The sequence below is a fragment of the Bombina bombina genome, chromosome 2 (assembly GCF_027579735.1).
Source record: "Bombina bombina isolate aBomBom1 chromosome 2, aBomBom1.pri, whole genome shotgun sequence".
Classification (NCBI taxonomy): Eukaryota; Metazoa; Chordata; class Amphibia; order Anura; family Bombinatoridae; genus Bombina; species Bombina bombina.
Genome location: NC_069500.1, coordinates 269060900 through 269085022, shown reverse-complemented (window position 1 = coordinate 269085022; position 24123 = coordinate 269060900). Strand labels below are relative to the sequence as shown.

The 24123-nt window shown below is 42.7% G+C and overlaps 1 protein-coding gene across 1 annotated transcript in view; it reads right to left on the bottom strand.

The window, feature by feature from the left end:
* Positions 1-24123, bottom strand: part of WDR36 (WD repeat domain 36) — a 410170-nt gene that overhangs the window by 23124 nt on the left and 362923 nt on the right. The window contains exons 17-18 of the mRNA XM_053699732.1: positions 15731-15847; positions 14705-14786 (exon numbers count right to left, since the gene is read on the bottom strand). Coding sequence (XP_053555707.1) covers positions 14705-14786; positions 15731-15847 — 199 coding nt within the window. The remainder of the gene's footprint in view (positions 1-14704; positions 14787-15730; positions 15848-24123) is intronic.

Genomic DNA, 24123 nt, shown 5'->3' with positions numbered 1-24123 from the left:
ACTCCAGAATATTTATTGGGAGGAGTTTCTCCTCCAGAGTCCATAATCCCTGAGCCTTCAGTGAGTTCCAGACTGCGCCCCAACCTAGAAGGCTGGCATCTGTTACAATCGTCCAATCTGGCCTGCGAAAAATCATCCCCTTGGACAGATGAACCCGAGAAAGCCACCAGAGAAGAGAATCTCTGGTCTCTTGATCCAGATTAAGTAGAAGGGACAAATCTGAGTAATCCCCATTCCACTGACTTAGCATGCATAATTGTAGTGGTCTGAGATGCAGGCGCGCAAATGGTACTATGTCCATTGCCGCTACCATTAAGCCGATTACTTCCGTGCACTGAGCTACTGACAGGCGTGGAATGGAATGAATGACACGGCAAGCATTCAGAAGCTTTGATAACCTGGACTCCGTCAGGTAAATCTATAAGAGTCCCCAGGAAGGGAACTCTTGTGAGTGGTAATAGAGAACTCTTTTCCACGTTCACCTTCCACCCATGCGACCTCAGAACTATCTCTGTATGAGACTTGGCAATTTGAAAACTTGACGCTTGTATCAGAATGTCGTTTAGGTACAGAGCCACCGCTATGCCTCGTGGTCTTAGCACCGCCAGAAGTGAGCCCAGAACCTTTGTAATGCCTGTCTAGAAAGGCAAATCTTAGGTACCGATAATGATCTTTGTGAATTGGTATGTGAAGGTAGGCATCCTTTAAGTCCACTGTGGTCATGTATTGACCCTCTTGGATCATGGGTAGGATGGTTCGAATAGTTTCCATTTTGAATGATGGAACTCTTAGGAATTTGTTTAAGATTTTTAGGTCCAAGATTGGTCTGAAGGTTCCCTCTTTCTTGGGAACCACAAACAGATTTGAGTAAAAACCTTGCCCTTGTTCCGTCCGCGGAACTGGTTGGATCACCCCCATTACTAAGAGGTCTTGTACACAACGTAGAAATGCCTCTTTCTTTATTTGGTTTGCTGATAACCTTGAAAGATGAAATCTCCCTTGTGGAGGAGAAGCTTTGAAGTCCAGAAGATATCCCTGAGATATGATCTCTAATGCCCAGGGATCCTGGACATCTCTTGCCCAAGCCTGGGCGAAGAGAGAAAGTCTGCCCCCCACTAGATCCGTTTCCGGATAGGGGGCCCTCTCTTCATGCTGTCTTAGGGGCAGAAGTAGGTTTTCTGGCCTGCTTGCCCTTGTTCCAGGACTGGTTAGCTTTCCAGCCCTGTCTGTAACGAGCAACAGTTCCTTCCTGTTTTGGAGCGGAGGAAGTTGATGCTGCTCCTGCCTTGAAGTTACGAAAGGCACGAAAATTAGACTGTTTGGCCTTAGACTTGGCCTTGTCCTGAGGAAGAGTATGACCCTTACCTCCAGTAATGTCAGCAATAATTTCTTTCAAGCCGTGCCCGAATAAGGTTTGCCCTTTGAAAGGAATATTAAGCAATTTAGATTTAGAAGTCACGTCAGCTGACCAGGATTTAAGCCATAGCGCTCTGCGCGCCTGGATGGCGAATCCGGAGTTCTTAGCCGTTAGTTTGGTTAAATGTACAACGGCATCAGAAACAAATGCGTTAGCTAGCTTAAGTGCTTTAAGCTTGTCCATAATCTCATCCAATGGAGCTGTGCAAATGGCCTCTTCCAGAGACTCAAACCAGAATGCCGCAGCAGCAGTGACAGGCGCAATGCATGCAAGGGGCTGTAAGATAAAACCTTGTTGAACAAACATTTTCTTAAGGTAACCTTCAAATTTTTTATCCATTGGATCTGAAAAAGCACAACTATCCTCCACCGGGATAGTGGTACGTTTAGCTAAAGTAGAAACTGCTCCCTCCACCTTAGGGACTGTCTGCCATAAGTCTCGTGTGGTGGCGTCTATTGGAAACATTTTCCTAAATATCGGAGGAGGGGAAAAGGGCACACCAGGTCTATCCCACTCCTTGCTAATAATCTCTGTAAGCCTTTTAGGTATAGGAAAAACGTCAGTACACACCGGCACCGCATAGTATCTATCCAGCCTACATAATTTCTCTGGAATTGCAACCGTGTTACAATCATTCAGAGCCGCTAATACCTCTCCTAACAATACACGGAGGTTCTCAAGCTTAAATTTAAAATCAGAAATCTCTGAATCCGGTTTCCCTGGATCAGATCCGTCACCCACAGAACGAAGCTCTCCGTCCTCATGTTCTGCAAATTGTGACGCAGTATCGGACATGGCTCTCACATCATCAGCGCGCTCTGTCCTTAACCCAGAGCTATCGCGCTTGCCTCTTAATTCTGGCAATTTAGATAATACTTCTGTCATAACAGCAGCCATGTCTTGCAAAGTGATTTGTAAGGGCCTCTCTGATGTACTTGGCGCCACAATATCACGCGCCTCCTGAGCGGGAGGCGAAGGTACTGACACGTGAGGAGAGTTAGTCGGCATAACTTCCCCCTCGTTGTCTGGTGATAATTTCTTTACAGATAAAGATTGACTTATTTAAAGTGACATCAATACATTTAGTACACATATTTCTATGGGGCTCCACATTGGCCTTCAAACATAGTGAACAAACAGATTCATCTGTGTCAGACATGTTTAAACAGACTAGCAATGAGACTAGCAAGCTTGGAAAATCCTTTCAAATAAGTTTACAAGCAATATAAAAAACGCTACTGCGCCTTTAAGAAGCACAAAAAAACTGTCACAGTTGAAATAACAATGAACCAAATCAGTTATAGCAATCAAATTTTCACAGTAAATGTATTAAGTTAGCAAAGTATTGCACCCACTAGCAAATGGATGATTAACCCCTTAATACCCAAAACGGTTAAACAATTTAACAATTAAACGTTTTTATCACAGTCAAACACACTGTCACAGGTCTGCTGTGACTGATTACCTCCCTCAAAATGAATTTTGAAGACCCCTGAGCTCTCTAGAGACGTCCTGGATCAAGGAGGAAGAAGCAGGAAGACTGTGACTGAATTTTTACTGCGCTAAAATAGGCCCCTCCCACTCATATTACAACAGTGGGAAACCTCAGTTAACTGTTTCTATGCAGAAATATACGTCAGCCATGTGGAAAAAATCATGCCCCAAAAGATTTATCACCAAAGTACCTCACAAAAAGGAATAACATGCCAGTAAACGTTTTAAACATACATTTTAAAAGTTATGTAGTGTTATCAATAAGCCTGCTACCAGTCGCTTCTACTGCAGTTAAGGCTCATATATTACTTCAGTATTAACAGCATTTTCTTAGTCAACTTCCATTCCTTAGAAAATTACTTTACTGCACATACATTCATCAGCCTGATACCAGTCACTACTACTGCATTTAAGGCTGTACTTACATTACATCGGTATCAGCAGTATTTTCTTAGTCAATTCCATTCCTTAGAAATATATTTTACTGCACATACCTCATCTGCAGGGAACCCCGCATGCTATTACCTTTCTGAAGTTACCCCACTCCTCAGAATGTGCGAGAACAGCCAGTGGATCTTAGTTACTTCTGCTAAGATCATAGAAAACGCAGGCAGATTCTTCTTCTAAATACTGCCTGAGAGAAAAAACAGCACACTCCGGTGCCATTTAAAATAACAAACTTTTGATTGAAGAAATAATTAAGTATAAAAACTCCACACTCCTCTCACACCTTCCTACTATGTTGAGTGTTGCAAGAGAATGACTGGGTATGACGTGGAGGGGAGGAGCTATATAGCAGCTCTGCTTTGGGTGATCCTCTTGCAACTTCCTGTTGGGAAGGGAATATATCCCATAAGTAATGGATGATCCGTGGACTGAATACACTTAACAAGAGAAAGTAAAACATTTATCAGGTAAGCATAAATTATTATTTTTTTTTATGACACGATGAGTCCACGGATCATCAAAATTACTAATGGGATACAATACCCAAGCTAGAGTACACAGATGATACGGGAGGGACAAGACAGGGAACCTAAACGAAAGGCACCACTGCTTGAAGAACCTTTCTCCCAAAAGCTGCCTCAGCCGAGGCAAAAGTGTCAAATTTGTAGAACTTTGACAAAGTGTGAAGAGAGGACCAAGTTGCAACCTTGCAAATCTGTTACACAGAAGCTTCATTTTTGAACGCCCATGAGGAAGCAACAGCCCTCGTGGAATGAGCCGTAACTCTCTCGGGAGAACGCTGTCCAGCAGTCTCATATGCAAAACATATTATACTCTACATCCAAAAAGAAAGAGAAGTAGCCATAGCTTTCTGTCCCTTATGTTTTCCTGAGAAAAGCACAAAAAAAAGAAGACTGACGAAAATCCTTAGTCGCCTGAAAATAAAATTTTAAAGCACGGACCACGTCCGAATTGAACAGAAGTCCTTCCTTCTGATAAAAAGGATAAGGACACAAGAAAAGAACAACAATCTCATGATTAATGTTCCAATAAGAAATAACCTTAGGAAGAAATCTAAAAAAACTACCTTATCTGAATGGAAAGAAGATAAGGAGACTCATACTGAAATGCAGAGAGCGCTGACACACTCCGAACAGAAGAAATAAAAACAAGAAATAAAACTTTCCAAGATAACAACTCAATATCTAAAGGAAAGAATAGGCTCAAACGGAGCCCCTTGAAAAACTCTGAAAAACTAAATTCAGACTCCATGGAGGAGTAACTGGTATGAACCTAGGCCTGATCCTGACCAAGGCCTGACAAAATGATTGTACATCTGGAACCTCTACCAGACCTTTGAGAAACAAAAACATAATTTATGCTTACCTGATAAATTTATTTCTCTTGTAGTGTGTTCAGTCCACGGGTCATCCATTACTTATGGGATATATTCTCCCTCCCAACAGGAAGCTGCAAGAGGATCACCCAAGCAGAGCTGCTATATAGCTCCTCCCCTCACATGTCATATCCAGTCATTCGACTGAAACAAGACGAGAAAGGAGAAACTATAAGGTGCAGTGGTGACTGGAGTTATAATTTTAAAATTTAGAACCTGCCTTAAAAAGACAGGGCGGGCCGTGGACTGAACACACTACAAGAGAAATAAATTTATCAGGTAAGCATAAATTATGTTTTCTCTTGTTAAGTGTGTTCAGTCCACGGGTCATCCATTACTTATGGGATACCAATACCAAAGCGAAGTACACGGATGATGGGAGGGACAAGGCAGGAACATTAAATAGAAGGAACCACTGTCTGTAGAACCTTTCTCCCAAAACCAGCCCCACGAAGAAGCGAAAGTGTCAAATTTGTAAAATTTGGAAAAAGTATAAAGTGAAGACCAAGTTGCAGCCTTGCAAATCTGTTCAACAGAGGCCTCATTCTTAAAGGCCCAGGTGGAAGCCACAGCTCTAGTGGAATGAGCTGTAATTCTGTCAGGAGGCTGCTGTCCAGCAGTCTCATAGGCTAAACATATTATGCTACGAAGCCAAAAAGAGAGAGAGGTAGCCAACGCCTTTTGACCTCTCCTCTGTCCAGAGTAAACGACAAACAGAGAATAAGTTTGTCTAAAATCCTTAGTTGCCGAGGAAATAGCCATCAAAAACAGAACTTTCCAAGATAAAAGCTTAATATCAATGGAATGAAGGGGTTCAAACGGAACACCCTGAAGAACTTTAAGAACCAGTTTCCTCTGAATCAGACATGTTTAAACAGACTTAGCAATGAAACTAGCAAGCTTGGAAATCACTTTCAATAAGTTTACAAGCAATATAAAAAAAACGATGCAGCGCTTCAAAAATACAGATATAATTAAACAATTCTTAACAAGAAGTGTATTAGTAGCAGAGGATTGCACCCATTAGCAAAAGGATGATTAACCCCTCAATACCCAAAACGGATAAAACAGATATCAATTAAGATTTAACGCTTTTAATCACAGTCAAGCACACGGTCACAGATCTGCTGTGACTGATTACCTCCCTCACAAATGAATTTTTCAGACCCCTGAGCTCTCTAGAGACGTCCTGGATCAAGGAGGAAGAAGCAGGAAGACTGTGCTAGAATTTTAACTGCGCAACAAGGCGCTAAAACAAGGTCCCTCCCACTCCTATCACAACAGTGGGAGCCCTGATATAACGGTTTCCATGCAGAAAAATATGTTAGCCATGTGGAAAAAAATCATGCCCAAAGAGATTTATCACCAAAGTACCTCACAAAAACGAATAACATGCCAGTAAACGTTTTATTAAAAAACAACATTTTCCAATGTCATGCAAAGTTATCACTAAGCCTGCTACCAGTCGCTACCACTGCAGATAAGGCTTAAGTATTATTTCAGTTTTAACAGTATTTTCTCTAGTCCCTAGAAAATAACTCGACTGCGCATACATTTATCAGCCTGATACCAGTTGCCACTACTGCATTTAAGGCTGTACTTACATCATACGGTAACAGCAGTATTTTCTTAGTCAATTCCATTCCCAGAAAATCATTTGCGGAGGACCCCGCATGCTATCCCCAGTTTCTGAAGTTACCCCACTCCTCAGAATGTCGAGAACAGCCAGTGGATCTTAGTTACGCCTGCTAAGATCATAGAAAAAAAAACGCAGGCAGTTTCTTCTTCCAAATACTGCCTGAGATAGAAAAACAGCACACTCCGGTGCCATTTAAAATAACAAACTTTTGATTGAAGAATAGATAAGTAAAAACTCCAGCTCCTCTCGCGACCTCCTTCTATGTTGAGGGTTGCAAGAGAATGACTGGGTATGACATGTGAGGGGAGGAGCTATATAGCAGCTCTGCTTGGGTGATCCTCTTGCAGCTTCCTGTTGGGAGGGAGAATATATCCCATAAGTAATGGATGACCCGTGGACTGAACACACTTAACAAGAGAAAAAGAGAATTGTTACCCCTTAGGGAACTTGACGCTAAACCTTCCTCCAAACCCTCTTGGAGAAAAGACAAAATTCTAGGAATCCTATCTACTCCATGAGTAGCCCATGGATTCACACAAATAGAGATATTTATTTGTTTGTGTGTGTTCTTGTTCCTAAAAAACATAAGCAAGTCTGAAACGCTGTACTTCTCACAGCGCTGGCTGGACCCGCATTGAGAGGGAAAAAAAACACTAATGACTGTGTTAGATGCTCAGACCGATATTAGTAATTGAGGTGGAAAACGCAATCTAACATGGCCACAACATAGCTCCGCCCCTCGTGGGCGTGATACTACTCCATTACCCGGCACTTTCATTATGCCTGTGCCTTAAGGTAGGGGAAGGTGCGGCCCAAAAACGGCGCCAAAGGTAACTCCGCCCATCGTGGGCGTATCACTAATCAATCTCCCGGTCTCCATTAGTATGTATAGAGAGGCTACCAGGAGCTATCAACAGAGCCCATGGGTGGACTGAACCACACTATTATGTATACAGCCACACTTAGTTCCCCCAGCTAAAAAATGTACTGTCACAGGAACCTTGCTACCATAAGTAAGGTAGCGTTAGCCCAAGTTAGAGACTCAAACAATTATCCCCCGAGTCATAAAACTGTGTCCCAAGTGATTGAGGGCCCCACAATACGCACTTAGTTCCCCCAGTGTGCTAAAAATGTGTTGCCACAGGACCCCTGCTACCGCAAGTAAGGTAGCGTTATAGCCCAAGTGAATGGCTCAAACAATTATATCCTGAGTCATAAAACTGTGTCCCAGTGATTGAGAACCCCACAATACACACTTAGTTCCCCCAGTGTGCTAAAACGTGCTGTCACAGGACCCCTGCTACCGCAGTAAGGTAGCGTTATAGCCCTTATAGGAATAGGAGGAATGTCCCAATAAAGTGCTCCACTTCCTCTGAGATCTCCTAGACCCAGAATAAACAGTTAGCACTTACCTTTAAAATCTGTCCGACAGTAGGGCAGCTCAGCAGCTTTATGAGGTCCTCTCCCTCACATAGCCCTGTGGAAAAAGGATAGAGCCCACATAATCTTACTTAAAGGGAAATTATACACTCATTTTTTCTTTGCATAAATGTTTTGTAGAGGATCTATTTATATAGCCCATAAAGTTTTTTTTTTTTAAATGTATAGTTTTACTTATTTTTAAATAACATTGCTCTGATTTTCAGACTCCTAACCAAGCCCCAAAGTTTTATCAGAATATCGTCAGCTACCTTCTCCAGCTTGCTCCTGTTTGTGTAAAGGGTCTTTTCATATGCAAAAGAAGGGGGAGGGGTGGGAGTGTCTTATTTCCCACTTGCAGTGGGCTTTCCAACTGCCTTTTCAACAGAACTAAACAGAGCTTCTAAGTAAGTGTTTAAACAGTTTTATACTGAATTTTTATATCAGTATCTGTGCATCTTATTTTTTATAGTAGTGTCTATTACATGCAGTTATATGAAAATGAGTGTATACTGTCCCTTTAAGCCATCCGAGTTAGGGCAGCATCAGTATGGGAGGCGCAGTGAGAATTATGTCCCACAAGTTCCCATTGCTCTAAAGTCACCAAAAGCTCTACTGAAGAGACTGATCTGGACTACGGCTACACCCTAGAACAAAGCAGCACTCTCTGGCACTACTTTAAAAATAATAAACTCTTGATTGAAGAATCTTTAACTAACACCTCACTTTACCTCTTCCTATCACTAATGTAGGCAAAGAGAATGATTGGAGTGGGAGGGAAGGGAGGGAGGAGCTATTTAACAGCTCTGCTGTGGTGCTCTTTGCCTCCTCCTGCTGACCAGGAGGTGAATATCCCATTAGTAATTATGATGATCCGTGGACTCATCGTGTCATAAAAAAGAAAAACACAACACACACTTCCTATTAAACATAAAACTGCCAAAGTAAAAAACATAATTTATGCTTACCTGATAAATTCCTTTCTTCTGTAGTGTGATCAGTCCACGGGTCATCATTACTTCTGGGATATTACTCCTCCCCAACAGGAAGTGCAAGAGGATTCACCCAGCAGAGCTGCATATAGCTCCTCCCCTCTACGTCACTCCCAGTCATTCGACCAAGGACCAACGAGAAAGGAAAAGCCAAGGGTGAAGTGGTGACTGGAGTATAAATTAAAAAATATTTACCTGCCTTAAAAACAGGGTGGGCCGTGGACTGATCACACTACAGAAGAAAGGAATTTATCAGGTAAGCATAAATTATGTTTTCTTCTGTTAAGTGTGATCAGTCCACGGGTCATCATTACTTCTGGGATACCAATACCAAAGCAAAAGTACACGGATGACGGGAGGGATAGGCAGGCTCTTTATACAGAAGGAACCACTGCCTGAAGAACCTTTCTCCCAAAAATAGCCTCCGATGAAGCAAAAGTGTCAAATTTGTAAAATTTGGAAAAAGTATGAAGCGAAGACCAAGTTGCAGCCTTGCAAATCTGTTCAACAGAGGCCTCATTCTTGAAGGCACAAGTGGAAGCCACAGCTCTAGTAGAATGAGCTGTAATTCTTTCAGGAGGCTGCTGTCCAGCAGTCTCATAAGCTAAACGAATTATGCTACGAAGCCAAAAAGAAAGAGAGGTAGCGGAAGCTTTTTGACCTCTCCTCTGCCCAGAGTAAATGACAAACAGAGAAGACGTTTGTCGAAATTCCTTAGTTGCCTGTAAGTAAAATTTTAGAGCACGGACTACATCCAGGTTGTGCAGTAGACGTTCCTTCTTTGAAGAAGGATTTGGGCATAAAGAAGGAACAACAATCTCTTGATTGATATTCCTGTTAGTAACTACCTTAGGTAAGAACCCAGGTTTAGTACGCAGGACTACCTTATCCGAATGAAAAATCAAATAAGGAGAATCACAATGTAAGGCTGATAATTCAGAGACTCTTCGAGCCGAGGAAATAGCCATTAAAAATAGAACTTTCCAAGATAACAACTTTATATCAATGGAATGAAGGGGTTCAAACGGAACGCCCTGTAAAACATTAAGAACAAGGTTTAAACTCCATGGTGGAGCAACAGTTTTAAACACAGGCTTAATCCTGGCCAAAGCCTGACAAAAAGCCTGGACGTCAGGAACTTCTGACAGACGTTTGTGTAACAGAATGGACAGAGCTGAGATCTGTCCCTTTAATGAACTAGCAGATAAACCCTTTTCTAAACCTTCTTGTAGAAAAGACAATATCCTAGGAATCCTAACCTTACTCCAAGAGTAACCTTTGGATTCACACCAATATAGGTATTTACGCCATATCTTATGGTAAATCTTTCTGGTAACAGGTTTCCTAGCCTGTATTAAGGTATCAAGAACTGACTCAGAAAACCCACGTCTTGATAAAATCAAGCGTTCAATTTCCAAGCAGTCAGCTTCAGAGAAGTTAGATTTTGATGTTTGAAGGGACCCTGTATCAGAAGGTCCTGTTTCAGAGGTAGAGACCAAGGTGGACAGGATGACATGTCCACCAGGTCTGCATACCAAGTCCTGCGTGGCCACGCAGGTGCTATTAGAATCACTGATGCTCTCTCTTGTTTGATTCTGGCAATCAATCGAGGAAGTAACGGGAAGGGTGGAAACACGTAAGCCATCCTGAAGTCCCAAGGTGCTGTCAGAGCATCTATCAGGACTGCTCCTGGATCCCTGGATCTGGACCCGTAACGAGGAAGCTTGGCGTTCTGTCGAGACGCCATGAGATCTATCTCTGGTTTGCCCCAACGTCGAAGTATTTGGGCAAAGACCTCCGGATGAAGTTCCCACTCCCCCGGATGAAAAGTCTGACGACTTAAGATATCCGCCTCCCAGTTCTCCACTCCCGGGATGTGGATTGCTGACAGGTGGCAAGAGTGAGACTCTGCCCAGCGAATTATCTTTGATACTTCCATCATAGCTAGGGAGCTTCTTGTCCCTCCCTGATGGTTGATGTAAGCTACAGTCGTGATGTTGTCCGACTGAAACCTGATGAACCCCCGAGTTGTCAACTGGGGCCAAGCCAGGAGGGCATTGAGAACTGCTCTCAATTCCAGAATGTTTATTGGCAGGAGACTCTCCTCCTGACTCCATTGTCCCTGAGCCTTCAGAGAATTCCAGACGGCACCCCAACCTAGAAGGCTGGCGTCTGTTGTTACAATTGTCCAGTCTGGTCTGCTGAATGGCATCCCCCTGGACAGATGTGGCCGAGAAAGCCACCATAGAAGAGAATTTCTGGTCTCTTGATCCAGATTCAGAGAAGGGGATAAGTCTGAGTAATCCCCATTCCACTGACTTAGCATGCACAGTTGCAGTGGTCTGAGGTGTAAGCGTGCAAAGGGTACTATGTCCATTGCCGCTACCATTAAGCCGATTACCTCCATGCATTGAGCCACTGACGGGTGTTGAATGGAATGAAGGGTGCGGCAAGCACTTTGAAGTCTTGTTAGCCTGTCCTCTGTCAGGTAAATCTTCATTTCTACAGAATCTATAAGAGTCCCCAGGAAGGGAACTCTTGTGAGTGGAACGAGTGAACTTTTCTTTTCGTTCACCTTCCATCCATGTGACCTTAGAAATGCCAGCACTAACTCTGTATGAGACTTGGCAGTTTGAAAGCTTGAAGCTTGTATCAGAATGTCGTCTAGGTATGGAGCTACCGAGATTCCCCGCGGTCTTAGTACCGCCAGAAGAGCACCCAGAACCTTTGTGAAGATTCTTGGAGCTGTAGCCAATCCGAATGGAAGAGCCACAAACTGGTAATGCCTGTCTAGGAAGGCAAACCTTAGGTACCGATAATGATCTTTGTGAATCGGTATGTGAAGGTAAGCATCTTTTAAATCTACAGTGGTCATGTACTGACCCTCTTGGATCATAGGTAAAATTGTCCGAATAGTCTCCATCTTGAACGATGGAACTCTTAGGAATTTGTTTAGGATCTTTAAGTCCAGGATTGGTCTGAAAGTTCCCTCTTTTTTGGGAACCACAAACAGATTTGAGTAAAACCCCTGTCCCTGTTCCGATCGTGGAACTGGATGGATTACTCCCATTAACAAGAGCTCTTGTACGCAGCGTAGAAACGCCTCTTTCTTTGTCTGGATTGTTGACAATCTTGACAGATGAAATCTCTCTCTTGGAGGAGAGTATTTGAAGTCCAGAAGGTATCCCTGAGATATTATCTCTAGCGCCCAGGGATCCTGAACATCTCTTGCCCAAGCCTGGGCGAAGAGAGAAAGTCTGCCCCCCACTAGATCCGATCCCGGATCGGGGGCCCTCAATTCATGCTGTTTTAGGGGCAGCAGCAGGTTTCCTAGTCTGCTTGCCCTTGTTCCAGGACTGGTTAGGTTTCCAGCCTTGTCTGTAGCGAGCAACAGCTCCTTCCTGTTTTGGTGCAGAGGAAGTTGATGCTGCTCCTGCTTTGAAATTACGAAAGGAACGAAAATTAGACTGTCTAGTCTTGGCTTTGGCTTTGTCCTGAGGCAGGGCATGGCCTTTACCTCCTGTAATGTCAGCGATAATCTCTTTCAACCCGGGCCCGAATAAGGTCTGCCCTTTGAAAGGTATATTAAGCAATTTAGACTTAGAAGTAACATCAGCTGACCAGGATTTTAGCCACAGCGCCCTGCGTGCCTGAATGGCGAATCCTGAATTCTTCGCCGTAAGTTTAGTAAGATGTACTACGGCCTCCGAAATGAATGAATTAGCTAGTTTAAGGACTCTAAGCCTGTCCGTAATGTCGTCCAGAGTAGCTGAACCAATGTTCTCTTCCAGAGACTCAATCCAGAATGCCGCTGCAGCCGTGATCGGCGCAATGCATGCAAGGGGTTGCAATATAAAACCTTGTTGAACAAACATTTTCTTAAGGTAACCCTCTAATTTTTTATCCATTGGATCTGAAAAAGCACAGCTATCCTCCACCGGGATAGTGGTACGCTTAGCTAAGGTAGAAACTGCTCCCTCCACCTTAGGGACCGTTTGCCATAAGTCCCTTGTGGTGGCGTCTATTGGAAACATTTTTCTAAATATCGGAGGGGGTGAGAACGGCACACCGGGTCTATCCCACTCCTTAGTAACAATTTCAGTAAGTCTCTTAGGTATAGGAAAAACCTCAGTACTCGTCGGTACCGCAAAATATTTATCCAACCTACACATTTTCTCTGGTATTGCAACTGTGTTACAATCATTCAGAGCCGCTAACACCTCCCCTAGTAATACACGGAGGTTTTCCAGTTTAAATTTAAAATTTGAAATATCTGAATCCAGTCTGTTTGGATCAGAACCGTCACCCACAGAATGAAGCTCTCCGTCCTCATGTTCTGCCACCTGTGACGCAGTGTCTGACATGGCCCTAATATTATCAGCGCACTCTTCTCACCCCAGAGTGATCACGCTTACCTCTTAGCTCTGGTAATTTAGCCAAAACCTCAGTCATAACAGTAGCCATATCCTGTAATGTGATTTGTAATGGCCGCCCAGATGTACTCGGCGCTACAATATCACGCACCTCCCTCTGAGCGGGAGATGTAGGTACTGACACGTGAGGCGAGTTAGTCGGCATAACTCTCCCCTCGTTGTTTGGTGAAATTTGTTCAATTTGTACAGATTGACTTTTATTTAAAGTAGCATCAATACAGTTAGTACATAAATTTCTATTGGGCTCCACTTTGGCATTGCAACAAATGACACAGGTATCATCCTCTGAATCAGACATGTTTAACACACTAGCAAATAAACTTGTAACTTGGAAATACAATTCAATTAGAATAATATTAAAACGTACTGTGCCTTTAAGAAGCACAGAAGATCTATGACAGTTGAAAATTAATAAATTGAAACAGTTATAGCCTCAATCCTTGTAAATAACACAACTTTAGCAAAGGTTTAATCCCATTAGCAAAGATAACAAATTCTGAAAGCAGGAAACAAATTACAGAATAAACGTTTTTTATCTCAGTCAAACTATAATTCTCACAGCTCTGCTGAGAGAAATTACCTCCCTCAAAATAAGTTTTGAAGACCCCTGAGCTCTGTAGAGATGAACCGGATCATGCAGGGAATACAATGAGTTGCTGACTGAAATATTTGATGCGTAGTAAAAGCGCCAAAAAACGGCCCCTCCCCCTCACACACAGCAGTGAGGGAGAACAGAAACTGTCAGAAAACAGATTAAGCAACTGCCAAGTGGAAAAATAGTGCCCAAACATTTATTCACTCAGTACCTCAGTAAATGAAAACGATTTTACATTCCAGCAAAAACGTTAAACATAATCTCTAGTTATTAAACAGCTTTATGTATTTCTTACAGTGTAATTCTAGTGAAGTACCATTCCCCAGAATACTGAAGTGTAAAGTATACATACATGACATTATATCGGTATGGCAGGATTTTCTCATCAATTCCATTGTCAGAAAATAAAAACTGCTACATACCTCTATGCAGATTCATCTGCCCGCTGTCCCCTGATCTGAAGTTTACCTCTCCTCAGATGGCCGAGAAACAGCAATATGATCTTAACTACTCCGGCTAAAATCATAACAAAAACTCTGGTAGATTCTTCTTCAAACTCTGCCAGAGAGATAATAACACACTCCGGTGCTATTTTAAAATAAACTTTTGATTGAAGATATAAAACTAAGTATAATCACCATAGTCCTCTCACACATCCTATCTAGTCGTTGGGTGCAAGAGAATGACTGGGAGTGACGTAGAGGGGAGGAGCTATATGCAGCTCTGCTGGGTGAATCCTCTTGCACTTCCTGTTGGGGAGGAGTAATATCCCAGAAGTAATGATGACCCGTGGACTGATCACACTTAACAGAAGAAATAAAAACATCTTTATTATGAGCATGCACATAGCCATGTCTAAAATACAAACTCACAGTTTTGATGAGTAATTGCTTCTTCAAGCCGCATGTAAAATTCAGATTTCTGTTCAAGAACTCCAAGATTCACTATTTTAGACTAAAGAAAAAAGAAAATGGATTATAGAAACATAAAATAATAAAGTGTATTAAGAAGTTGCTGAAAATGTAACTACTATTAAGCAAATAAAACAGGAACAACAATAACTGCTCACATACAATATTTTCAAAATGTCCCAGTTGGGTGTCTATATATAGCAGCAACAGATTCTGCAGCACTAATTAGTAAAATGTATAGTAGATGAAGTAAAAACAGTGTCTGTATAATGTGACTGATGCTCCATTACAAAACAAAGTAAAAGATGAGAAAGACAAAAAAATCAGCAGCAACAAGATGTAATATTCCTATGAAAAAGAGACAAATTAATGTACAGCTAAACTAAGCCTTTTAGGAGGCTTTAGGAATTTGTATAACTTTAACCTGAGTTAAAGGGATACTAAACCCAATTTTTTTCTTTCATGATTCAGATAGAGAATGCAATTTTAAGCAGCTTTCTAATATACTCCTATTATTTTTTTTTCTTCGTTCTCTTTGTATATTTATTTGAAAAAGCAGGAATGTAAAGCTTAGAAGCTGGCCCATTTTTGGTTCAGAACTTGGGTTATGCTTGCTAATTGTTTGGCTGAATGTAGTCACCAATAAACAAGCGCTATCCAGGGTACTGAACATAAAATGGGCCAGCTCCTAAGCTTTGCATTCCTGCTTTTTAAATAAAAATAGCAAGAGAATGAAGAAAAAATGATAGGAATAAATTAGAAAGTTGCTTAAAATGGCATGCTCTATCTATATAGTTAAAGGGATACTAAACCCAAATGTTTTCTTTCATTAAAATGAAAATTAATGAATGTGTGTCTGGTTGAAGTAATTTGCATCCTGAGCTATAGCTATATGTCCCGTTAAAGCAATATAAAAGTTCATAACTTAACTTCTACGTCCCCTTAAGAGATACTTCAGGTTTGTCTTAAAGGAGAGGCAAAACCTACCTGTGGTACATCCTCCCCCACATCAGTTGCAAAGCGAGGAACAAGTCCAGGCAAAGTTGGAATAAAAAATGGAGCTGATTTTGGCACCTTTGGAGGCTCCTTTGGTTTGTTTCTTTGCTGAAAGTAAAAAAAAAAAAAAAATTAGATATTTACTTAAACATTATATCACACACACACAAATATCAATCATAAATTAAAATAGACCTGTACAGTGTTTTTTGTAGGAGCTTTTCTACTTATAGGGCCATGTTATCAATATACTAAATCTATACTTATAAAAAGCTAACAAGAAAAACTTAATTTATCAATCATCAATTACTAGTGGGAATATCACTCCTGGCCAGCAGGAGGTGGCAAAGAGCACTACAGCAAAGCTGCTATATATGTCACTTCCCTTACCCATAACCTCCAGTCATTCGGCCAATGGAAAAATGGAAAAAGATAACACAAAAGTGTAGAGGTGCCTGAGCTTTTAGAAAAAATAACTGTCTTAAATAAAAAGTGGGCCGTGGACTCATCATATCCGGAAATAAAGTTATCAGGTAAGCATAAATTATGTTTTCTTTCCTAAGATATGGTGAGTCCACGGAATCATCAATTACTAATGGGAATCAATACCCAAGCTAGAGGACACAGATGATAAGGGAGGGACAAGACAGGTAGACCTAAACAGAAGGCACCACCACTTGAAGAACCTTCTCCCAAAAGAAGCCTCAGCTGAGGCAAAAGTATCAAATTTATAAAACTTTGAAAAAGTATGCAAAGAGGACCAAATTGCAGCCTTGCAAAACTGTTCCACGGAAGGTTCATTTTTAAATTCCCAGGAAGAAGAAACAGCCCTCCTAGAATGATTCTCTCAGGTTGCTGTCCAGCAGTCTCATAGGTCAAACGAATAATACTCCTTAGCCAAAGGAAAGTAGCCATAGCTTTCTGACCCTTGCGCTTCCCAGAAAAACAAACAAAGCAGAAAGTCCTTAGTCGCCTGAAAATAGAACTTCAATGCATGCACAACATCTAGGTTGTGCAATAAACGCTCCTTAAGAGAAGAAGAATAAGGACACAAAGAAGGAACCACAATCTCCTGATAAATATTCTTGTTTGAAACAACCTTAGACTGGAAACCTAATTTAGTACATAAAACCACCTTATCGGAATGAAAAATAAGATAAGGAGAACCAAACTGCAGAGCCGAGAATTTCCGAAACTCTGAGCAGAAGAAATAGCAACAAGAAACAAATCCTTCCAAGATAACATCTTGATATCAAAGGAATGCATAGGTTCAAACAGAGCCCGCTATCCGTCAAAAACTTATGCAACAAAATAGACAACGCAGAAATCTGACCTTTCAGAGTACTAGCTGACAAACCCTTCTACAGACTCTCCTGACAAGACAAAATCCTAGGAATCCTGACTCTACTCCAAGAGTATCCTCTGGATTCACACCAATACAGATATTTACGCCATATCTTATAGTAAATCTTTGTTGTCACAGGCTTACGAGCCTGAATCATGGTCTCAATGACCGACTCTGAAAACCCACGCTTCAATAAAATCAAGCGCTCAATCTCCAAGCAGTCAGCTTCAGAGAAACGAGATTTGGATGAAGAAAATGACCCTGACGTAGAAGGTCCTTCCTCAGAGGGAGTCTTCACGGATGTAAAGACGACATTTCCATTGGATCTGCATACCATATCCTGCGAGGCCACGCCGGCGCTATGAGAATCACCAACACCCTCTCCTGCTTGATCCGAGCAATGACTCTTGGCAGGAGAGCGAAAGGAGGAAATATGTATGCTAGACTGAAATTCCAAGGAACCGTCAGAGCATCTATCAAGAAAGCCTGTGGATCCCTTGACCTCTAGCTGTACCTCAGAAGCTTAGCATTATGCAGAGAAGCCATGAGATCCAGTTCCGGCTGCCCCCAATTGAGGATTAAACTGGAAAATACTTCCAGATGGAGTTCCCACTCCCCCGGATGAAAGGTCTGTCGGCTCAGAAAATCCGCCTGCCAATTGTCCACTCCTGGGATGTGGATCGCAGAAAGACAAGTTGTGAGACTCCCCCCACTGGATTAACCGGGCCACCTCTGACATGGCCAAGGAACTCTGAGTTCCTCCATAGTGGTTGATGTACGCCACTTAAGTGAAGTTGTCTGACTGGAACCTGATAAACCGGGCTAAGGCTAGCTGAGGCCAGGCCAGTAGAGCATTTAAAATCGCTCTCAGTTATAGAATGTTTATAGAGAGAACTGATTTCTCTCGAGTCCAAAGACCCTGAGTTTTCAATGACCCCCAAATTGCTCCCCAACCTAGAAGGCTGGCATCCGTGGTCATAATCACCCAGGAAGGTCTGCGAAAGCAAGTTCCCTGGGAGAGTTGATCCTGAGACAACCACCAGAGAAGAGTCCAGTGTCGCCTGATCCAGAACTATTTGCAGGGACAGATCCACATAGTCCCAGTTCCATTGCCTTGACATGCATAACTGCAGAGGTCTGAGATGGAACTGAGCAAATAGAATGATGTTCATGGAAGCTACCATCAGACCAATTACCTCCATACATAGAGCCACTAACTGCCGAGGAGAGGACTGAAGGACAAGACAAGAGTCGAAGATCTTTGGTCTTGGGTTTACCTCTAAAGTTACGAAAGGAACTAAAATTACTCTGACGCCCTTTCTGCTTCTTCTTATCCTGAGGAAGAAAAGATCCCTTTCCTCCTGTGATATCTGAAAAAATTCCAGCCAAACCAGGCCCAAACAAGGTCTTACCCTTGTAGGGAATAGTTAATAACTTAGATTTAGAAGAAACATCCGCAGACCAGGATTTTAGCCAAAGGGCTCTGCGAGCTAGAACCGCAAAACCAGACATTTTTGCTCCTAGTTTAATAACCTGTAAGGAAGCATCCGAAATAAAGGAATTGGCTAACCTTAAGAGCCTTAATCATGTCCTTGATCTCCTCAAGAGGAGTATCTGTCTGAACAGAATCAGACAAAGCATCAAACCAGTAAGCTGCAGCGCTGGTAAAAGTAGCAATACACACCGCAGGCTGCCATTGAAGACCTTGGTGAACATACATTTTCTTTAATAATAGGAGATGGAGAAAAATGAATACCAGGTCTCTCCCACTCCCATGCAATAATCTCAGAAGCACGGTCTGGAACCGGAAAAAATTCCACCGCAGAGGGAACATCAAAATACTTGTTCAGCTTACTAGACTTCTTAGAGTTAACAACGATAGTAGTATCAGAGTCATCCAAGGTAGCCAAAACCTCCTTAAGTAACAAGCGGAGGTGTTCCAGCTTAAATCTGAAGGACACAACTTTAGCATCAGTAGAAGAAATTATACTGCCTGAATCCGAAATTTCACCCTCAGATGCAAAAAAATCATACTTCTGAGAGGAAAGACTTTGATTAGCCACTGCAGGATCAGAAACCTTATTTACTCTTTCTTTAAAATTTCTTTTGCGTTTTCCCTGCAGCATGGGAAAAGCAGATAGCGCCTCAGATACCGCAGAAGATACCTGGGCAGCAATATCTTGCAAAGTATCTTCCGACGGAGCATGAGAGGAAACGCAGGGCACTGCATGTGCAGATGAATAGGATTGGGACACTTGAGGAGAAAGCTGCGACACATCTGAAACAGGAGGCTCATGAACAGCATCCGCCTTAGCTAATGATGGCTCAGAATCAAAAAATTATTTTTATAAGCTAAAGTTCTTTCAATACATGAACAACAAAAAGGTACTGGGGGTTCCACCTGGGCATCAAAACATAAGCTACAGGTAACATACTACACAGCCTCCTGAACCATAATACAAAAAAAAAAAGCAATTTTTTTTTATCTTTTAACAAAGGATATAATACAGAACCAAAAAAAAAAAAAAAAAAAAAAAAAAAAAATTAACACTCTACACCGCAGCAGAATTACCCCTACCTGTCCTGCAACCCGCAGCAAACTGAGGAAAAAAAACAATCCTGTTTACAATCCAGATTTCCAGAGAAGCAAAAACAGCAAGAAGCCTTCTAAACAGCAGAGCATAAGAAATATGCGCACCTCACTCTTACAGAAAGTGAAATTACCCCTACCTGTCCTGCAACCCGCAGCAAACTGAGGAAAAAAAACAATCCTGTTTACAATCCAGATTTCCAGAGAAGCAAAAACAGCAAGAAGCCTTCTAAACAGCAGAGCATAAGAAATATGCGCACCTCACTCTTACAGAAAGTGAAAAATACGCCAAAAAACCTCTGACATCAAAGAATCAGAACCTCCCTAAAAGGGGCGGTCCTGCCGTAAACAAAAATGCCATTTTTTTTAAAAAACAACTTTCTTGAAATCAGGCTTAAAAACAAATACCCCCCCCCCCAAAAAAATAATCCGTTACTAAAAACGGATCCTTACTGAGCCACCAATAAAATAAATAACTCCTCACATTAACAGTGCCTGCAAAAACTGGCATAAAAACCTGCACCCTGACAGGAATAATAAAAAACGTCCCCCTGCAGCGTTTCAGCTGAATAAGTGCCAAATTTCCCCCCGCTACATAGAAAAATAAAATTGGCACTTACCTTAATATTCATCTGTCCGGCAGCAGGACAGCTCATCTTGTTTGAGAGGATGCCATCCCTCACATGGACCTGTGGAAATACAGAAAGACTGAGTAAATTTACTCAGGCTACCTAAATAGGGCAGCAAAATGTTTTGGAAAAATGCAGTGAGGATTATACCCCACAAGTTCCCAATTGCTTAAAAAGCCACCACTGCCCTACTGAAGAGACTGACATGGGCTAAGGCTAGACCCTTTAGAAAGATCAGAGCAAACCTACTCTGCTTTAAAATAAAAAAATCTTGATTGTAGATCAGACACCAAAACTTCACCTCCTTCTTGCACCGCAGGCAAAGAGAATGACTAGAGGTTATGGGTAAGGGAAGTGGCATATATAGCAGCTTTGCTGTAGTACTCTTTGCCTCCTCCTGCTGGCCAGGAGTGATATTCCCACTAGTAATTGGTTATTCCTTGGAAAGAAAACTTATGTTTACCTGATAATTTTCTTTTCTTCTGATGGGGAGAGTCCACAGCTGCATTAATTACTTTTGGGAATAGAGAACCTGGCCACCAGGAGGTGGCAAAGACACCCCAGCCAAAGGCTTAACTACCTCCCCCACTTCCCTCATCCCCCAGTCATTCTGCAGAGGGAACAAGGAACAATAGGAGAAATAGGGTATATATATAAAAAAAAAAAAGGAGCCAGAAGAATAAAAAAACAAAAACTACTGCCTCCCCAAGGAAAAAACGTGGGCGGGGAGCTGTGGACTCTCCCTGTCAGAAGAAAAGAAAATTATCAGGTAAGCATAATTTAAGTTTTTCTTCTTAAACAGGAAGAGTCCACAGCTGCATTCATTACTTTTGGGAAAACGATACCCAAGCTATAGAAGACACTGAATGCAAAACAGGCGGGAACAAGAGGCAGCCCATTCAAAGGGCACCACAGCCTGAAATTACCCAAACACCAGACAAAAAAACTGCTTCACCAGAAGCAGAAGGAACAAAAATGGAAAGGACTAATTAACAGCCCATCAGTTAAGACCAGAAAAGCAGTTGCTAACGACCGCTCAGATCACTAGACTCAACCGAGCACAAAGGCCTCTGAGAACACAAAGTCCCGCAGGCTCCAAGCCCACACATAAACTCATATAAGAGAGTCTGAAAGGACCTCCAAACAACAATTTAGGGCAAAAAAGAACCCTAAGTATAACTTCAAGAGCGCAAACCAAGGTTGCAATTGGAGAAAGCCGCGTAGAGAACGCACCCTACCGACCGGCCAGAGTGAAGGAAGGAAAAATCCCCTATCTCCAAATGCCTGTAGTCCAAGGGACCAATAAAGACGTCCCAACCACCGCAAAGTAGAGGGACAAACATAGACCTCCTCCCTGACACAATGCAGACCCGCACTCAGGATGGAGTGATCGACCACCCCGGGAGCCTCTAAAAAATAGCACCTTATTATGCTCCAGAGGAAGCCACAGGCTTCCCTCAAGAGGACTAAGCGGACGCAAGCCGCCAACACTAGCTAATCAAAGGCTAGTAAACTGCACCAGGACTCTCACAGAGAAAAAACTCCAAAGACGTACAGAGCAAATCCTTCCCAGAAACAAAAAAACTGGGAAGGACAGAATCCAAAAGCCAGCAAAGGAAAACTACCTGCTGATGCAAGGAAACACTGCGAAGCCTCCCACCTATTGATGATACGCGGTCAAAGCTCAACAGAGCAGTCAGAACCATTCCGAGGCAACGGGCCCAGCACCAAGCAACTGGCAATGTCCGACAGGACAAGGGAATTAAAAATTCCCTTAACCACCCAGACCCTCAGGAAGGAAAAGGATGGGGTCCAGACCCCAGACCCAGCTCACTTCCTGAAGAGAAGGGACACTTCCAAAATGGAAACCCTATACTGAAACAGAAATGGCATGACACCAGAAATCCAGCTTATATCCTGCACACGAGGCAGGGAGACCCCCCGGAGCAGAGGAAGAAATACCTCTGGGGCACCAGGTGGATACTGTGGCATGCCCAATCCTCTCCAAAGGGAGGGGAAACACAAAGATAACAGCTCACCCGCCCACAGGCATGGAGCGTAAAGCTGTAGACGGATGGTAAAATGCCAAAACCGATGGTCAACCGGCTAATACAGCCGGCCCAGTAGAAATGTCCAATTCTCCGGTAAGAGAGAGAAAAATCGCCTGAAGGGACCAGAGGACGTCCTGGAACAGGAAACACTGGGCCGTTCAGATCCAACCTAAAGGATCTTAACACTGAAAATCCAAAATGTCTAGTCGAAGATAAGAACAGGACAAGAAAACCGGACACCCGGAAACCGAAGCCGGGTTCAAAACTAATAACCCACAAGGAACCACACTGAACACTCACGTAAGTATCCTAGAGACGGAGAGCTTAATCCTTAAAGGCTCAAGGGACAACACCCGCTAAGTCTAAAGACTAAGGAAAACTTACGAGAGGACAGAGCTCAAAACCTAGAAAATCTAGATTGAGAAGATAGACTCCAAAGATCCACTCGGGATCCACCTCCCGGAAACCCCTACAGCTCGAGGAATGTATGATGAACGAGCATCCCAAACTCCTGACGAGCGACAGATCAAACCAAAACGCCCAAGCAGGGTCAGCAGGAAAAAAAAAAAAAAAGACAACACAATCTCCAGAGCTCCAAAATTGCGGTAGCAGACAAGATACCGTAGGGGGAAAGAAAAAGGCCAAAAGGCCAGTGTGCTTCCAGAAACAGATGACCAGAAAAACCAGCCCCAGAAGGGGAAAAAAGAGGCACAACAACCTCAACCCTTTAAGGAAGAGGAACCGTCGTCAATGGATTCCAAAAGGACAATCCAAGTAAAAATACCAATAGAGAAGACGAGTAATCGCCACCTAAACCTGGTACCACAGATTTTCAAGTAGTCATCTAAACTTCCAACCCTGATGGGAAGGAGAAAATGCTAGTTCCCAAACCAAAGTCAGGAACCCCCAAAGCAAGCCTTAGCAGGATACAAGCTCGGTAACCACGTCAGCCATCAGGAAAAGGACATTGAGGACTGAGCAGAATCCCCTCTGATGCCCAACCCAAAGGAAAAACAAGGACCAGCCTGACGTCTAGGAACGAAAGGCCTCCTATAACATACAAAACCAAGAAAGCAAACACTTCACCAGAGTAAGCAACTCAGTACCCCAATCAGGCCTGCCGGCTACAGCGGGCACCACGTGGCAGAAACGGACCACAAGGAACAAACTAGTGCCCAACCGGGACCAGCCCGATACATAGGGCACCCTAAAACGTGTCCAAGGCCACAGAAAAGTTGACTCCCTAGTAGGGAAATACAAAATAAATGAAAGACAATGTCTTAACATATTTATTTAACTTCCGTAGAAGTGCCAAAGCAACCACAAAATCGCTAGTATCAAATCTCAGAGAAAAAAAATGTTTTCCAAAAGGCAAACTATAACAGACATGAGCTTTTTTAAAATAAAATACATCCTAAGCGGATCAAAGTAAATGAGGGCAGCACCCGCAGGCGAACGCCCAAGAAGAAAGGACATACTAACATGACCAGCCGGTCAGAGATCCAATTCTTCTAAAGCTCTGAACTGGAATAAGATACCTCAAAAAAGCGGGGGGGGGGGGGGAAGGAGACGACAAGGAGATTGACGTCATCCCCCTTCGTCTAACCCTGCTTGCCACCTGAAATGGAAGACCAAGGATCCATCGACTCATTAGGACTGGGATCCTCCAAGCACTGCCAAAACATGCCTCAGCAGGACACAAAGTCACGCCAGTCTATAAACAAAAGGCAAGACTTGCTTCCGCCAGAGCAACTGATGACCCTGACCCC